At 41.2% G+C, this 14,206-nt stretch overlaps 1 protein-coding gene across 1 annotated transcript; it reads left to right on the plus strand.

Annotated features, from left to right (window-relative positions):
- The first annotated feature begins 1,059 nt into the window (after positions 1 to 1,059).
- cxxc5a (CXXC finger protein 5a) lies at positions 1,060 to 12,721 on the plus strand. The gene is made up of 2 exons (XM_062433483.1): positions 1,060 to 1,883; positions 11,653 to 12,721. Exons 1-2 carry the CDS (start codon positions 1,089 to 1,091, stop codon positions 11,692 to 11,694), a joined length of 837 nt encoding a protein of 278 aa, XP_062289467.1. The 5' UTR covers positions 1,060 to 1,088; the 3' UTR covers positions 11,695 to 12,721.
- Positions 12,722 to 14,206: the final 1,485 nt, after the last annotated feature.

Below are 14,206 nucleotides of genomic sequence, written 5' to 3' on the forward strand. Positions count from 1 at the left end.
AAACTTCACTTAAGAGAAAAAAAAGAGTCATCGAAAAAAAGTCATTGTGTTAGTGCTCATGACCAACTGATAAATACAATAGATTGGTATAACAAGTGTTCACCTGGGCACCATTTCAAAGCAGGTAATAATGATAATTTGGAAATGTGTTGAGCACTGTTGAATGTGTCAGTCTGTTCAAGGCAAAGACTTTGTAACAGAGCTTACACCTGTTTTTGTTTATAGGCATTTTGTACACAAAGGCACTTATTTTGTATGTAAGAAAAGAAAACCTTTTGTCAAAATACTCCTCAGTTTGTAATTTATGTAATTTTGTTTGTCTTCAACACAATTCATTTGATTTTATCAGCAAGAGTAGGATCCCCACCCTGTAATTAATTTTTTTGATGACCAATCAGAGAAGAATTAGGTTGCCCCTGTCAATCTTTAATTTGGTAAAATGAATTTCTTTGTAGGCTCTGGGTGTCACTAACTTCTTGTAACAAAGCACTTAATGCTAACTGCAGGTAATGAAGACCATGTAACGGGCCATTAAAAGTGTAATTTCACGATTTCATTCAGTTGTTTTATGTTATTCAACATTATTTATTTTTGTCAAATTATGTGCACATTTTCAGTCTGGATCAGGATGTTGGGTAATCATGTATAATGTTTGTCAAGTTTATTAATTTAGTGAATTTGGACTTTGGACACATCTGAACTTAATATCTTTAAGGCACTATGTTTAGTTTGTGTAAGTTGACCTTACAACACACAACTAAACAGAAATGGAAAATGTTTCTCTCAAGGTGTTAACATTTTGGTGGAGTGTCTTGGATATTGATGAGTAATTTACACCCCTCTCTCTTCTCTCCCTGTTTAAAGTTCCCAGGTGGCCCATGGAAGAACGTGGATGAGGGCTGAGCTGTAGTGCGGGCAGAAGGCTCCGGGGCCTGTCTGTTGTCGGTTGGCTGATTGGTCCATAGAGGTGAGACACCACTCTCACCGGAGCACAGAACGGGCCGAGAAAAGGTCTTTGCTCCACCTCGTCGCTCACCCCTGCCCCCTTTCCACCCTCACCCCCAACCCAGGCACATACGCTCTGGACCATGTCTAGCGGGCTGTCGGAGGGGGGCCGGACAGAGGACCAGGAGCGGAGTAGCTGCAAACCGGACTCTCCTGTTATAGAGCGCAGGAATCGCAGTGGCATCATCAGTGAGCCCCTCAGTAAGAGCCTTAAGAACTCCCGCACCCTATCCCAGTATACAGCAGTCTCCTCTGCCACCACCAATGGACACAAGGACAATAGTGAGACTAAGAGCCACTCGGCTAAGCCTCAGCCACCCCTGCAGCCCCAGCCCACTGTCTCCGCACTTACAGCAGCCAAGTTGGACCAGACCCTAGAGCAGGTTCTGGAGGGACAGAATGGCCTGCTGCACTTTGCCCAGGCAGCAGCACTGTTAAAGCGGGCCGGTATGGAGCACATGCTCCTGCCTGGGGGCATGGGAGTGGGAGTTGGCGGTGGAGATGCAGGCTCGGGGGCTAGCGACTTGGAGGGTACGTCTGTCACGGACGCCGTAGGTGGTCCTGTTGACTTCCCATATGGAGTAGGGGGTGGCTTCCCCTTCAACCCGGGGCTTTTCATCATGACGCCGGCTGGAGTGTTTCTGGCGGACAGCGCGCTACACATGGCCGGCCTGGCCGAGTATCCGGCACAGAGTGAGCTGGCCTCTGCTATCAACTCCGGTAAAAAGAAGCGAAAACGTTGCGGCATGTGCCCACCTTGTCGACGGCGGATTAACTGCGAGCAGTGCAGCAGCTGCCGGAATCGCAAAACAGGCCACCAGATCTGCAAGTTTCGCAAATGTGAGGAACTGAAGAAGAAGCCCTCTGCTGCTCTGGAGGTAAGAACATGGTGGTGATGATGTGTTATTGCTTTGTGAGACATTATTTAGGATTTCCCCCAAAATGGATCCCACTTAAAAGTATTGTATGTGTGTCTCCAAACCATGATATGTCTTATTCCTCTGTGCCATAGACCTCCATTGTCCAAAAAATACTTAAAACATGTCAACGAGCCACACTGTTGCAGAGTGTGAGGTGTTACTTCAACCTGAAGAGTTTGGGTGTGGTTGTTCCAAAGACCAAAAACAGTGATCATGTTCACTGACTTGTTGTGCTATATATCACAACCCCTGGACTTTGTATCCTCTTAACAAACTATTGAAGCACTGTAAATGAAGCTGCATTCCCGTGCATGCCTTATATAGAACTACTCTCCAGAGACTGAAAACATGATCACTGTTATTAGTCTTTGGAGCTGTTTCTACACAAACTAACATTAAAACTGTTCATTGTGAAGGAACATTTGCTCACCCTCACCACAAAGAGTTTGGACACAGTGTATCTCATGGTTTTAATGGAGATCTACATCACAGAGGAATAATAGATCAGGCTTTGGATACACACATAATACTTTTAACCAGAGTCAATTCATTATTGAAGTTACACGAGATTTGCTGACAATAAAAAATATTGAACTAAAAGCTTCAAAAACTTACAGACTAACAACATTTGTGGCCATAAACCACTACAGAAAGTGAGAAATCAGAAAATCATCCATATGTTTATCATTATGGCATCTAATATTTTGAAAAAAACAAAAATGAATTCAAGGGAAATCTGCAAACTTCACAAGCAAGTTTATCTTAACACCTGAAACAAAACAAAGGCCATTCAGCTCAGGAATGAATGGTTTTTACCTGAATGTCATTGTCCTTTAAGAGAAATTGTATGGGGGTGGGGGTCCACAAGCAGGGAAATGACAGGTGGTGGGGAGTGTAGTGGATATGTGCAGGGTAGGCATGCACCATGGGGTCTCTTTAATCTGTCCACCATAACCACACAATCACCTTCCAACATTCAATTGGTAGTCATTGTTCATTCACCGGCTAAAACACAACATGTCCTTTTCATTGGAAACATTTCTGTTGGTTATGTGTAGATCATCCTTGAGCTTGCATGTTGATTGTAAATAAATGCACAAAAATAGGATGTGTGGAGGCAGAGTGGCAGTAATTGTGAATATGTGTACAGTATGTGTTTGTGTGTAAGTGTACATATGTGGGTGTGTTTGTGTGTGAGTGCATGTAATAGGGTCCATCTGGCCACAGAGCTGTCATCTGGAGCACCAGGTGTCAGTGTGGCACATGTGCTTATGCGCCCTCCTTTGCTGCCGCTGTCCTTCTCCAAACTTCCTGTCCGTTACCTCCATCGCACTCTGTTGCCTAACTAACCCCGGCTGTGGTGACAGAATGACCAATCATGAAATCAATTTCAGCACATGTTCCATCTCAAAGGAAATAAACCTTTGTGATCAATGGATAATAGTGTCACTTTGGCATTGTGTAATAAATTGATAGATAAATAACACTGTGTGAACATGAACCAGTGGAGAGACCTCTGGACTAATTGTCACTGCTGTGTGCAGTAGCTGGATTTGTGCTTCAAACTGCTAATGGCCTTATTTCTTTCTATTTCTGATGGTGATTGAGGGTGACAGCTTGGCCTCTTGTTTGTAGGCTGAAAGGTTGGTTGTTCAATCCCAATGTGCTGACTTTGGCGATCCGCAGTGAAATGTTCCTTAAAGAGATAGTTTGGTTATTGGATCATTTTCAGCGATACCAACTCAGCACAGTTTGACAGCATGTAGAATGTAAGTTTAGCCCAGCTTAGTTTACTTAATGTTGATTAAATAAAAAAGAAAGTTCCCAGCCAAACACCATAACATCCAGCCAATATAATAACATACCTACACATATTCACACATTTGTGTACTCACAGGCTTTGATATTTTAAAGGACCATGACATTTTCCACGTTTTAGCTCATTTATACTACAAACCATGTGGAAAGTATGATATACTTACCACTTTTAAAAACATACCGTAGTGTTTTCCCAACATCCAAGTAAGCAACTTGAAGAGTCAGAAATGGGGTAAGGCATAGGGTGATAGTCTGTGTTGCATTATCACACAACAATATGTATTGTTCTGGATACATAAATGCATAATGTAGGTACTTTGACAAAGTTGTTGGAAATAATTTTCCACACAGAAATGAACGGAAAACCAGTGGCTGCCTGGAACTCAGAGAAAACTACAACATTTACAACCTTTAAAACACATGATAAAATTCTGAAAATAATCTGAAAAAATCAAACGTGTACCTTTTTTCCTTACAGTAAATGAGCTAAAAGTAAAAAATGCAGCATGGTCCTTTCATGGTGTGAAATTGAAGGATCGACTTTCTCACATGTCAAGAATCAATTTGAGGTGTCTTAATATCAGCATCAGTATCTTAATTTTTCAGTGTTGAATTGTTCAGTCGTGAATTGATGAGAGGCTTCATTTGTTTCTGTTGATGATTCACCAAAATGGTGAAATGTGTCATCTTTCCATGTAGGTGGTACGACTAACGACTCAATGTCTTTAACAGAAAGGGATTTAGTTTTAATTTATGATTTGCAATTGATGGTGTCATGGCAGTTAGCCTAATACCAGTCGTTCATATCAGTGATGCCAAACCCATGGGGGCTTGAATATTCATGAATGTTGATGTTGATATAGGTCATTGTGCTGCTTGTAACGTCACAGTCTGCCGATGGCTGCCTCATATGAAAGAAACTCCAGGGTACCACAAACCTGCCAAGCTGTAATAGCAGTCTGATGTATGTACTGTAATTATCTTGCACCAAGTCCTTACTCTTGACATCTGAAAGTACTTACTAATTTATTTAATGTGTCTGTCAAGCAGTTTCCCCTTTTTCAGACCAGAAAGGAGAAGGCTAATCTTTTCTTGTAACTTAATTTAACATGAACGATACAGCATAACAATAGTAAAGTAATGAATGCTGTTAAAGGATAATGTCAGTGTTTTTTGTTATTTTTGTATGCCTCTCTTTTGCATCATTCCTGATTGTATCTGCACAAAGTCACAGTAGTTGTTAAAAGTGAACAGTATAGATGAAAGAACAGCTTTCAAAATTACACACTGCCTGAGCCAGTCCATCATCAGAGTAAACAAGAAGTTGTTTTTTTTTGCACTTAGCTGAAGTTGAATCTGCATTAAAATGTTTATCTAAAGATGGGCTGTGCATCAAATAGAAATGGATGTGGTTAGGGTCAGGATCTCATTAATTGTCAAAACAGGTGCATTTGAAATGTGACATTATATGAGTAATGATGCAATGCCTTCCTGGAGAACTGAAAGTTTCCTGAGTGCCACAGATATACTGAGTGTCAATGGCATTAGATGTGCCATGATAAAGGCGAGAAACATTTGTGCCAAAGTACAATGATGGCAGGTGTGCAGCGCTTTCACATTTATGCCCAGCTGAAAGCATGGAGAAGAAAGCTAAACCTCAATCACCTGACAACCCACAGCAGGAAACAAAAGTCGTCTTGACGAGATAATCCCTGTAATAATCCTCTGATGTTGCTTTATGAACCTAATTGTCTTATACATGTTCCTAGGAGTATATCTACAGTTAATTTTGAGGGAGCTTACATGTGTTTTTAACAATTTAAAGTGATTTTACATGTATTGGAGCACTACTGACAAAATGTAAAATGAGCCTTAATTCAAAATGACACTGGTATAGTCATTCAATCAGGAAATCATCAAAGAGGTATACAACCTGTTCATTCTTTTCCTCAAACCTGATTTTCAAATCAACTTTTGCTCCTCCCGCACAGAGTTCTGACAGCAGTACAGCATTTTCAATTTTGCCTGCTTTTTATTTGTCCACATGCACTCATACTTTTCCCATTAGCAGTCTAGTAGTTGTCTCATATGGCTTTGTTATTAAGTCAACAGCTCTTGTTCAGCAGGTGATTAGATCAGAGAATACAGCCTGGGCCGCACTGTCAGTGAGCATGATGTCATCAGTACAAGCTAAATGTCAGATGATGAGATTCATGGAGGATGTGCTGTGTCAGGAGCGAAAGTGAAGAGCAGAGAGTCAGCAGTAAATCCCAAATGTCAATATTGAGTAGATGATGTAAGACTGTCAATTACAGTATATATTTGTATCATCTATATACAGAATCCCAATTAAAGATATTCCCACTTCTCCTAAATGTGTTTAATTCATATTCAGGGTGATTTGGGAAGCACCTGTGCAGTGAGAGAAGATCCTCCTGGCTTATAGAGTCCACAGTGAACTGCAGTGAGCCTCAGCTGTAGCTCAAACAGCCCCTGAGTGTCACATTCCCCTCCAATCAAAGATAGAGCGGCACATCCCCTTCTGCTGTGCCTGTTACACTCTGTGTGCAGTCTCTTAAGGGGCATGACGTCTTATTTAACACATGTCTTGCGGTCAGTTTGTCAGATGGTCTTTGTGCACAGTTTTGACTGCTTCTCAGCACATTTGTGCATGCACATACACGTGCTAGTGAAACGACCGGATGAAACATCTCCGCTTTGTTTTACCACATTTGCATCGAAAGGTTATGCTCGTGTGTGTGTGCGTTTCCACAAGCTTGTGAGCATGCGCGTCGGTACACAAGTGCGGTCCAGCAGCAGTGTGCTTATTTTAAGGGTGTTGACGGTTTCCATTGAAAGCTCATGGCAGCTCAAAGAGGAGCGTAAAATTGGCAAGTGAGGGGGAGTGAGCATGCTGAGGCCTTTGCCACCTCATAGCTCACTGGCTGAAGATGTCTGGATTTATTCTGGGAATGCTACATTTGAGAGAAATAAGTGGGAAGGCAGTTCCTTTCTGTTCTGTGTCTGAATATTCTCCAGTGGTGTCAGTCTCAGCGATGCTGTTCAACACCGAGAGGAAGAAGGAGAGTCAGGGTTAGGAAGTTGTAGTGTGCTTTGTTTTTACTTGTATGTCAACGCACGCTCAGGATGTACTTTACCTGTGGGTGGGTAATATTCGAGAATATATTTTAAGATAAGACAGGAGCTGAGTTTCTGTTCCTGTCTAGTTGTCCTTACTGTATAATATATGCCGTAATGTAATTTACTGGCTGTGTCAAAGATGGTTATTTTTCACCTTATTTGTCATCACATTGAACCATTGAACACCTGAACATGCTAGTGTTGTCCATTGAGGGCCACTTTGGCAGTATCTGATGTTGATATGGGAGTAGCATACTCCATCATGGTCTTTCCTGCCCCCCAGACACCGTACACCAGACAGTCAGGACAGCAGAGGCTCATGCAAACTGACAGGCATGCAGACTGACACCGAGACACATGGATGTGTGGGCAAGTTGCTGGGCAGACAGAGGGACAAGTGGACAGAGGAGGCTGAGGAAGACGAAAAGAGAAAGAAGGCAGTGAGGAAGCCAGGGTGTCATACTCTAGACTGGCATCTGGATTACTCAAACAGAGACTTTGATATCAATAGCAAAAAAAATCAGACTGCAGTCCGCCCAGTAAGCACTGATTTGGCAGTTTTCAGGCCAAAAGATGTCTAGATTCAGAGGTAACTGAAAAAACAGTGTTTCATGCATTTAAGTGGCATATACCAGTTGTTCAAACAGTATTTCAGTGACCATATTTAAACACGTAGGGACCCACTTCACATTAACATTCAGTCATATAATACTATGGAAACAGCCATTATACATAAACCTCTTGATGAGTGTTTATTCAAAAAAAGTAAAAACTTCATGAAAACACCCTATCAAATGTTGTCGTCTCCATCTTTATAACATTTTGCTCCACAGCAAAACAGTACATGAAACACTATGATACGTAACCTGAACATCTAAAAATAATTTAATTTTGAACCCTAATGTAATTGCTTTTTTCAGTAACTATTACAATTGGAAAATCTGTAATTACATGTCAGTTTCTAATCCAAGTAAAGCTCTTGTTACTTGGAGGCTCTTGTAATTTGGAGGTTGTCTCAATTGATTAGTGACCTGTAGTTTGTTGGAGGGTTGATATCATTTTGATCTGTGTGCATTTGGTAAAGTGACTGTCTTGTTGTGCGGTAGCTTTGTGCAGGGGCTGCCATGTGGGGACGTAATTAGCTAGCGCCAAGAGAGGAGAAATACAGTTGCAAGCAAATCTTTTTAGCTGACTTGCTAACATTGCCTACTGGTAAGGCTACATTCAGGAAACCATCTGGTAGGGGTTTGAACTATGAAGCTGAGAGTTTCATATAGTCACATTGAAGTAACATTAAGCTTGCTGTTGAGGGTAAATGCTGGTCATTGGCTGCATTCAGTTTTCTGTGTCTACATTGTAAAGAAAATGTAACTTGTGGGAGTGGAGGCTTTGAAGTTGTTTAAACCTGCAGTGCATAAGTTTGAATGTCCGTTACATTCAATGTGACGGGTTTGAAATTCCTGCACTGGCCATATGAATGCATGAATGCAAACTTTAGCTGGTCTTCCATACTGTCCCAATGTTATCAAACTGAATGGATTGTGATAGTGAAATGGGTTGTGTGATGCTTATAACAAGCTATCCAACATTTGACAGATGCAACAGTAACAATAGAGTAGGCTACAGACAAGCTTATGATGTAAGCTCATGTCAACAGTGTTTTTGTGATTACTCTCTCTGCAAGACGGGGGAGACTGTTGAGTAATTTACTTTTTAACTGTTTAGTAAAGTACACAAAATAGTTTTTAAATGAGTAATATGTTAACATAAATGTGTTAATAATTACATGTACCCCACACTGCTTACTAGGTAAGAGCACTGAGGGTCCAAAGCAAAAATGTATCTCCATGCAAACATTTTCTGCATCATCTCTGACATATTTAGACCAAACAGTGACATCAGCCTCTTTATGATAATTTTTGGTTTACATATGGGTCAAAACAGACGATACGTTGCGTGTGTGAATCCTCTTGTCCTGACTACAAAATGGGTGTATTTGTCTGATAAGAGAAATCGTATCAATATATTTAAATGTCAGTCACAATTTACTTCTTGAAGGGAGAGCAGGCTTGGGAAAATGCTTCACCCCTTCAGCTAGACAAACACTGAATGTTTGTGCCAGATGGAGGTCATTGGTGTTTAGATTCAGTTGTTTTAAAGGTTTCTCTTTTCTGCTCCTTGTGAGCAGCAGACAGCGTTACATCCCACATACACTACCATACGTGGAGATGTTTTGCGTTCGCTGAGTCTGTTTGTGTGTGGTTTTTTCTGTAGTGGGTGTCCATAAGGGAATCCTCATAATCGTTGATGATAAAGCCATGAAACAATAACCAGAACACTCAGTGGTGCCCTGGGGCAAAAATTGAATTCATGATGGCTTAAACTGGCTTAAAGGAATTTACACGAGTAACATGATCTAACAACATGCACCGTTCTTTGAAAGGCCATCATAAATTATGTCTGATTCTACTCATTAAAGACACAGTTAGTCTGAAAAATAAAGGATGTTCCCTTCTTCTGCTTTAGTGGTATAAATTGTTTGTGCTATGCCAAGACAAATGTGCTCGTCTTGTTTGAAAAAACACATCCATTGATTTTAGTGATTGGCCACTTCACACCCACAGATCCCATCTGTTTGAACCTGTGCAATCAGCGTTGGTGAAGGAAGGTTTTTCTATTCCTCAACTGCTGCCATTTTTCCATTGATTGCACATGTTTGATAATGAGGGAAAACAGCATTTACAGTCCAATTGAGGGATGTGTTGTTTTTCTTCCTGCACATTACCTCATGGTCAGTCCAGCCCTTACTGGGTTTTTGACATCTGTGGCAGCGCCAGATGTTGCTGTCCTCTAACTGTCTTCTTAACAGCTGAGTGAAGCTGTGGAAAGGTCATCACAGAGAGGGATGAGGAGTTAACGATACTTAACACACAGATCATAAAATAATGTTGGCAATATGTTTGGCGATTAACTTCCAGGTTTGTGATTCATATTCATTTGAACAAAAAAGAATATGAATCTTGAATATGTACGATGTGCTGTGCGTACAATTGAAAGCTAACAGTTTGTGCATATTTATTCAAGGTTTAGTTGGAGTGAAAAATAAATCTGGCGGCATCAGAAATGTATACTTTCCAGATCTGTATCTACCAAACATTTGCTGCATATTTGAGAAATTGATATGAAGTTGATGTGAACAGGCATATGCATATGGGCCGTGAACAGCACTGTGATATTCAGTGTCTCTACTGTCAGATTATTCCTGATTGAGTCAATTTAACAAATAAAGCACAGCATGTGCTATATTTGGCTGAGATCGCCAGAGTAATTAACTTGTTTGAAGTCTTTTTAACCGAGCGAAAATGTTTCATTTATGTAAGCAGGAGTTAACTTTCAAAATGAAAGTAAATCAAACCTGCGGAGCATGAACCCCGCTGTCACTCAGTTTCATGTCCAGATATGAAAAGTAGCATTCAAAATTACACTGCTCTGCTGATTTTACCCTGTAATTTCGCTGCGAGAGCTGTGCAACAAGATAAACACCATGTTGTTTTATTTGTGTTATTTTATCATTAGAATTTGACTTTTTAATGTCTTCATATAGCAATACAAATGTGTGACTGTGAATGGTGTGTGACACTTACATGCAGCACATCTTTCCTTTTCCATGAGATAGTTGTGATTGAAGGATATACAATTCCTTATTAAAGCTTCAGCTGTTGAGCTCTGATAGAAAAGTGATGCTGAATCCATCGTGCATGAGAATTTTAGTTTAACAGTCTCACTGTTTGGTGTGATTTTGGGGGTGTACTGTGAGTGTCGGTTAACGTGCCACTGTGTGTGGAGGTGTGTGACTGTACTTGAATACATATTGGTTCGGTGTGAGAGTGTGTGTGGGTGCATAAATGTTTGCCGAGCTCCTCCTGCCTCGCTCCAGGCAGAGCTGGCTGAAGGAAGAATCTGTGCTGCAGAATCGAGTTGCACTTTGCAGGACGCCAGCCGCGCTGCAGCTCCAGGGACCCGAGTGGCTGTCTATCTCCTGACTGACAGGCCTGTGCCGAGCCCTGCAGCTGCATGCATGTGTGCCACTCCTGCTCAGTGCAATCAGACACACAGATAACCACAGCATGAGAGAGCGAGAGAGAGAGAGAGAGAAAGAGAGAGAGAGAGGAAGGGGTGGGGGACGGAAAGAGGCATCATCATTGATGATGGTGTGGGAGAGCAACGCGTGTGGTGGCTAAATAATAAATGTGACGTATCGGGTTTTGTGTGAAGCCAGGACTGAAGCCTGTTCCTGTGGTGGTGCAGAGAGAAGAGGGGGCCAGCTAATGGGTCAGACAATGTAGGATGTAGAGATTTCACTCAGTCTGCTCATCCAAAGTTGTTTATCATCCAAAACTACCAAACGTTCACTGTTGGTTGGGTAAAAAAGCATACACTTTAATCTCTGATAACCTATGAGGGTATTTTTTATGGATGTTTTACACGTTAAGCCAAAAAATTAGTAGATTAAGCAATAATGAAATTAATGATTAGTTGTAGTCCTAAATAGAATAAGTTAAGAGTTAAGGAACAGGAGTGTGACATTATGTCAATGTGTGAGGGGTATCTTAACGTATGAGTGCAGCTTATCAGCAAAATAGTAGATTTGATATGATATTTTCAAACACTTCAAAATCTACCGCTTTTCATTAACAACTCCAACCTGTCTCTCCTCTCCTGTCCCCTCCCCCTCCCCTCCCTTCTTATCTTCTGTTTTTCCAAGAAGGTGATGCTTCCTACAGGAGCGGCGTTCCGGTGGTTCCAGTAGGACTCCTCCTCCACTCCCTACCCAAAGCTCTGCCATCAAGTGCAATGCCAACTCTTGGATTGTCTCCGGAACAGACACTGGCTAACAAACAAACAAGCAACAAATATAAAAAATTCTAGAAAAAAACCCAATAAAAAAACAAAAACGAAGCAGAAAAAAAATCAATCGGGTAATGGATGCACCTACTTATTCCTTGAACCAAAAATGAAGCGTAAAGAAAAGCATCTATGGCAACTTTCATTCCCTTTTCTATGTTTCCATTTTGTTACCTATGTCCTTTTTCCAGCAGTTTTTTTTTTCTTCTGTCGCTTAAACATGGAACTGTTCATTGCCAGAAACAGAAATGATGGACTGAGTGTGGACAATCAACTAATTTCTGTGTTTGGTGTTAATGTTGTTCATGTGTGGAAAGATACAGTACTTGTGTAGAGAATGTAAATTTACAGCTATATTTTAAAACTAGTGGCTAATGGCAAACATTGTTGTAATTTTTCACCATTATGTTACTTAAACCCTTGTCTATTTTATGATTCATTTTGTCAGGAAAATATAGTTTCCAAACCGATCAGTGGTTTTCTTTGAAAAACTAAGAAAAATGTTTCAAATTGTGATGCTGTCAATTTTCGATTTAAACAAAACTGAACAAGTCCTGTTATTAGGCAGATCTCCAGAGACTCTTCACTGGGTTGAAGATGCTGTTTGCCAGAGCCGTCTCTACTGTAATCTCCTCAATCAGCCCTCCTCTGCATTTCCAAACTTCTCCTTTTAGTGAAACTGGCAGCCTTATGTTACTGTGGCCCTACTGAGCATGTGCCAATACTGCTCAGGGCAATAGCACTAAGAGACAGCACTTGCTCTGTGTCTACCCTACTGAACGCACTGAGACAAGATTACTTTTTTTATTTTTATTTGTTATATTTTCATGATTTTGTTAAGTTGCTGGGTAGCTACAGCTTTTAAAAATAACCAATCTTTGTATTCGTTTAGAAAATTGGACTGGTTTTGTGAATAAAAAGGAATGCATGTATTCGTGTCAAAATTTACAATTCTGATGTTTGTCTACTTGTCTATTTGCATGTTGTTTTTTTTGTTTTTTTAAAGAAAAACAGCTGGTTTGACAAAAAGAAACATTCAGTAATTATTTTCCACAAATTGAAAAAAAGTCCCCTTTTCTATTATAATTTGATGGTCTAAGAAAATTCTGAGCAGAATTCATTAAAAATAAACCAGGCGGTGGTATGTATCACCATGATGTCCTTGGTTTCACTGAGATATTTCTCTCATAGCCTATGTAATATCTTCCTATCGTGGAATGACCAATGGAGCCTTGCTATGCGAAAATGTAACCAAAATTATTTAAAAGATGTTTGAATAAGAACTATTTTGATTGCAGTGTTTGTTCAAATTGCATGAATGCCCTGAAACCCCTGATAAATGATGCACAAAATCAATGATAGTCATGATAGGAACTTTTGTCTTCAGAGTTATCAAGGCTATCATAGTGTGTGGATGAAGGGTGTATGATTAGGGTTGTGTGTGTGTATGTGTGTGATGCAAATATGGAGTGTAGAAGTAGTAAAGTTTGGATAAAGACACATAAATGAAGGCTCATTTGAAAAAAAAAAAAAAAACCTGAATTATGGTCAATCTCATATGGGTCTCAGTGTAATTACTGCTTCTAATGCCTCCGGTCTGTGACACCAGAGTGAATTTCCATCTTCTAAGTGATGACTCCCACAGATTTTTTTTCACTGCTCCATAGTTACTCTTTCATATCCAGGTGGGGAAGTAGATGCAGATTTCTGCCGCAGCCGTAGTGCTGAGTGTTTTTAATTAGTGAATATCCACAGTGGAAGGCCCAGTATGGTGGGCTTGTGTACGAGCTCGTGATCAGCTTGGCGAGCGGAGGGTTGGAGAGTGTAGCTATATTCCCAGCTTCCCCCCCGGTGACAGTGCTGGGCTAGTGCCATCGCCATGGCGATGGGGGGAGTGTGTGCGTAAGTGTGTGTGTCTGGGGGGGGGGGGGGGGGGGTGGCTGAGGCCTTTCATTATTAATGTGCACCGCGGCGTCCTTACCTCCTCTGAGCCCGCACAGCTCACTGCCTGACCTGCCATCCAAGGGAGAGGGAGTGGGGAGGGGGGACTGAGGAGGCAGAGATAAAGAAAGAGAAGTGAGCCAGAGAGAAAGAAAGAGAGAACACGACTGTTTAGTGCAGAAGCGTACCACTGTAAAGTAAAAAATTCACTCTTGGACCTTATTTTACTTTTACAACAGACAGAAAAATAAGAGAATATGCGTCAGATTAAGATTTTGAGTTTGACTGAGGGTGATTTGGGTGTGGTTGCAGGTGACAGTAGCTCCTGTCTGCTGAGGTGTAGCAGCCCAGGGGTTGGGGGTGGTCAGGTGGTGGTGGTTGTCTCCATGCAGAGGGGTGTTCAGCTTGGTGAGCAGGCCTGTCACACTGGGAAAATCCTGGAATCTTATCACCGCCTCGCAGACACTGAGCCGCAC

The sequence above is a fragment of the Scomber scombrus genome, chromosome 14 (genome assembly GCF_963691925.1).
Source record: "Scomber scombrus chromosome 14, fScoSco1.1, whole genome shotgun sequence".
NCBI classification, from domain to species: Eukaryota; Metazoa; Chordata; class Actinopteri; order Scombriformes; family Scombridae; genus Scomber; species Scomber scombrus.

Bases quoted from the DNA above. Each gene is read 5' to 3' on its own strand.
- cxxc5a (XM_062433483.1), top strand. From the start codon at position 1,089: ATGTCTAGCGGGCTGTCGGAGGGGGGCCGGACAGAGGACCAGGAGCGG. The intron at 1,884-11,652 runs GTAAGAACATGG...TTTTCCAAGAAG, and splicing joins AGCCCTCTGCTGCTCTGGAG to GTGATGCTTCCTACAGGAGC.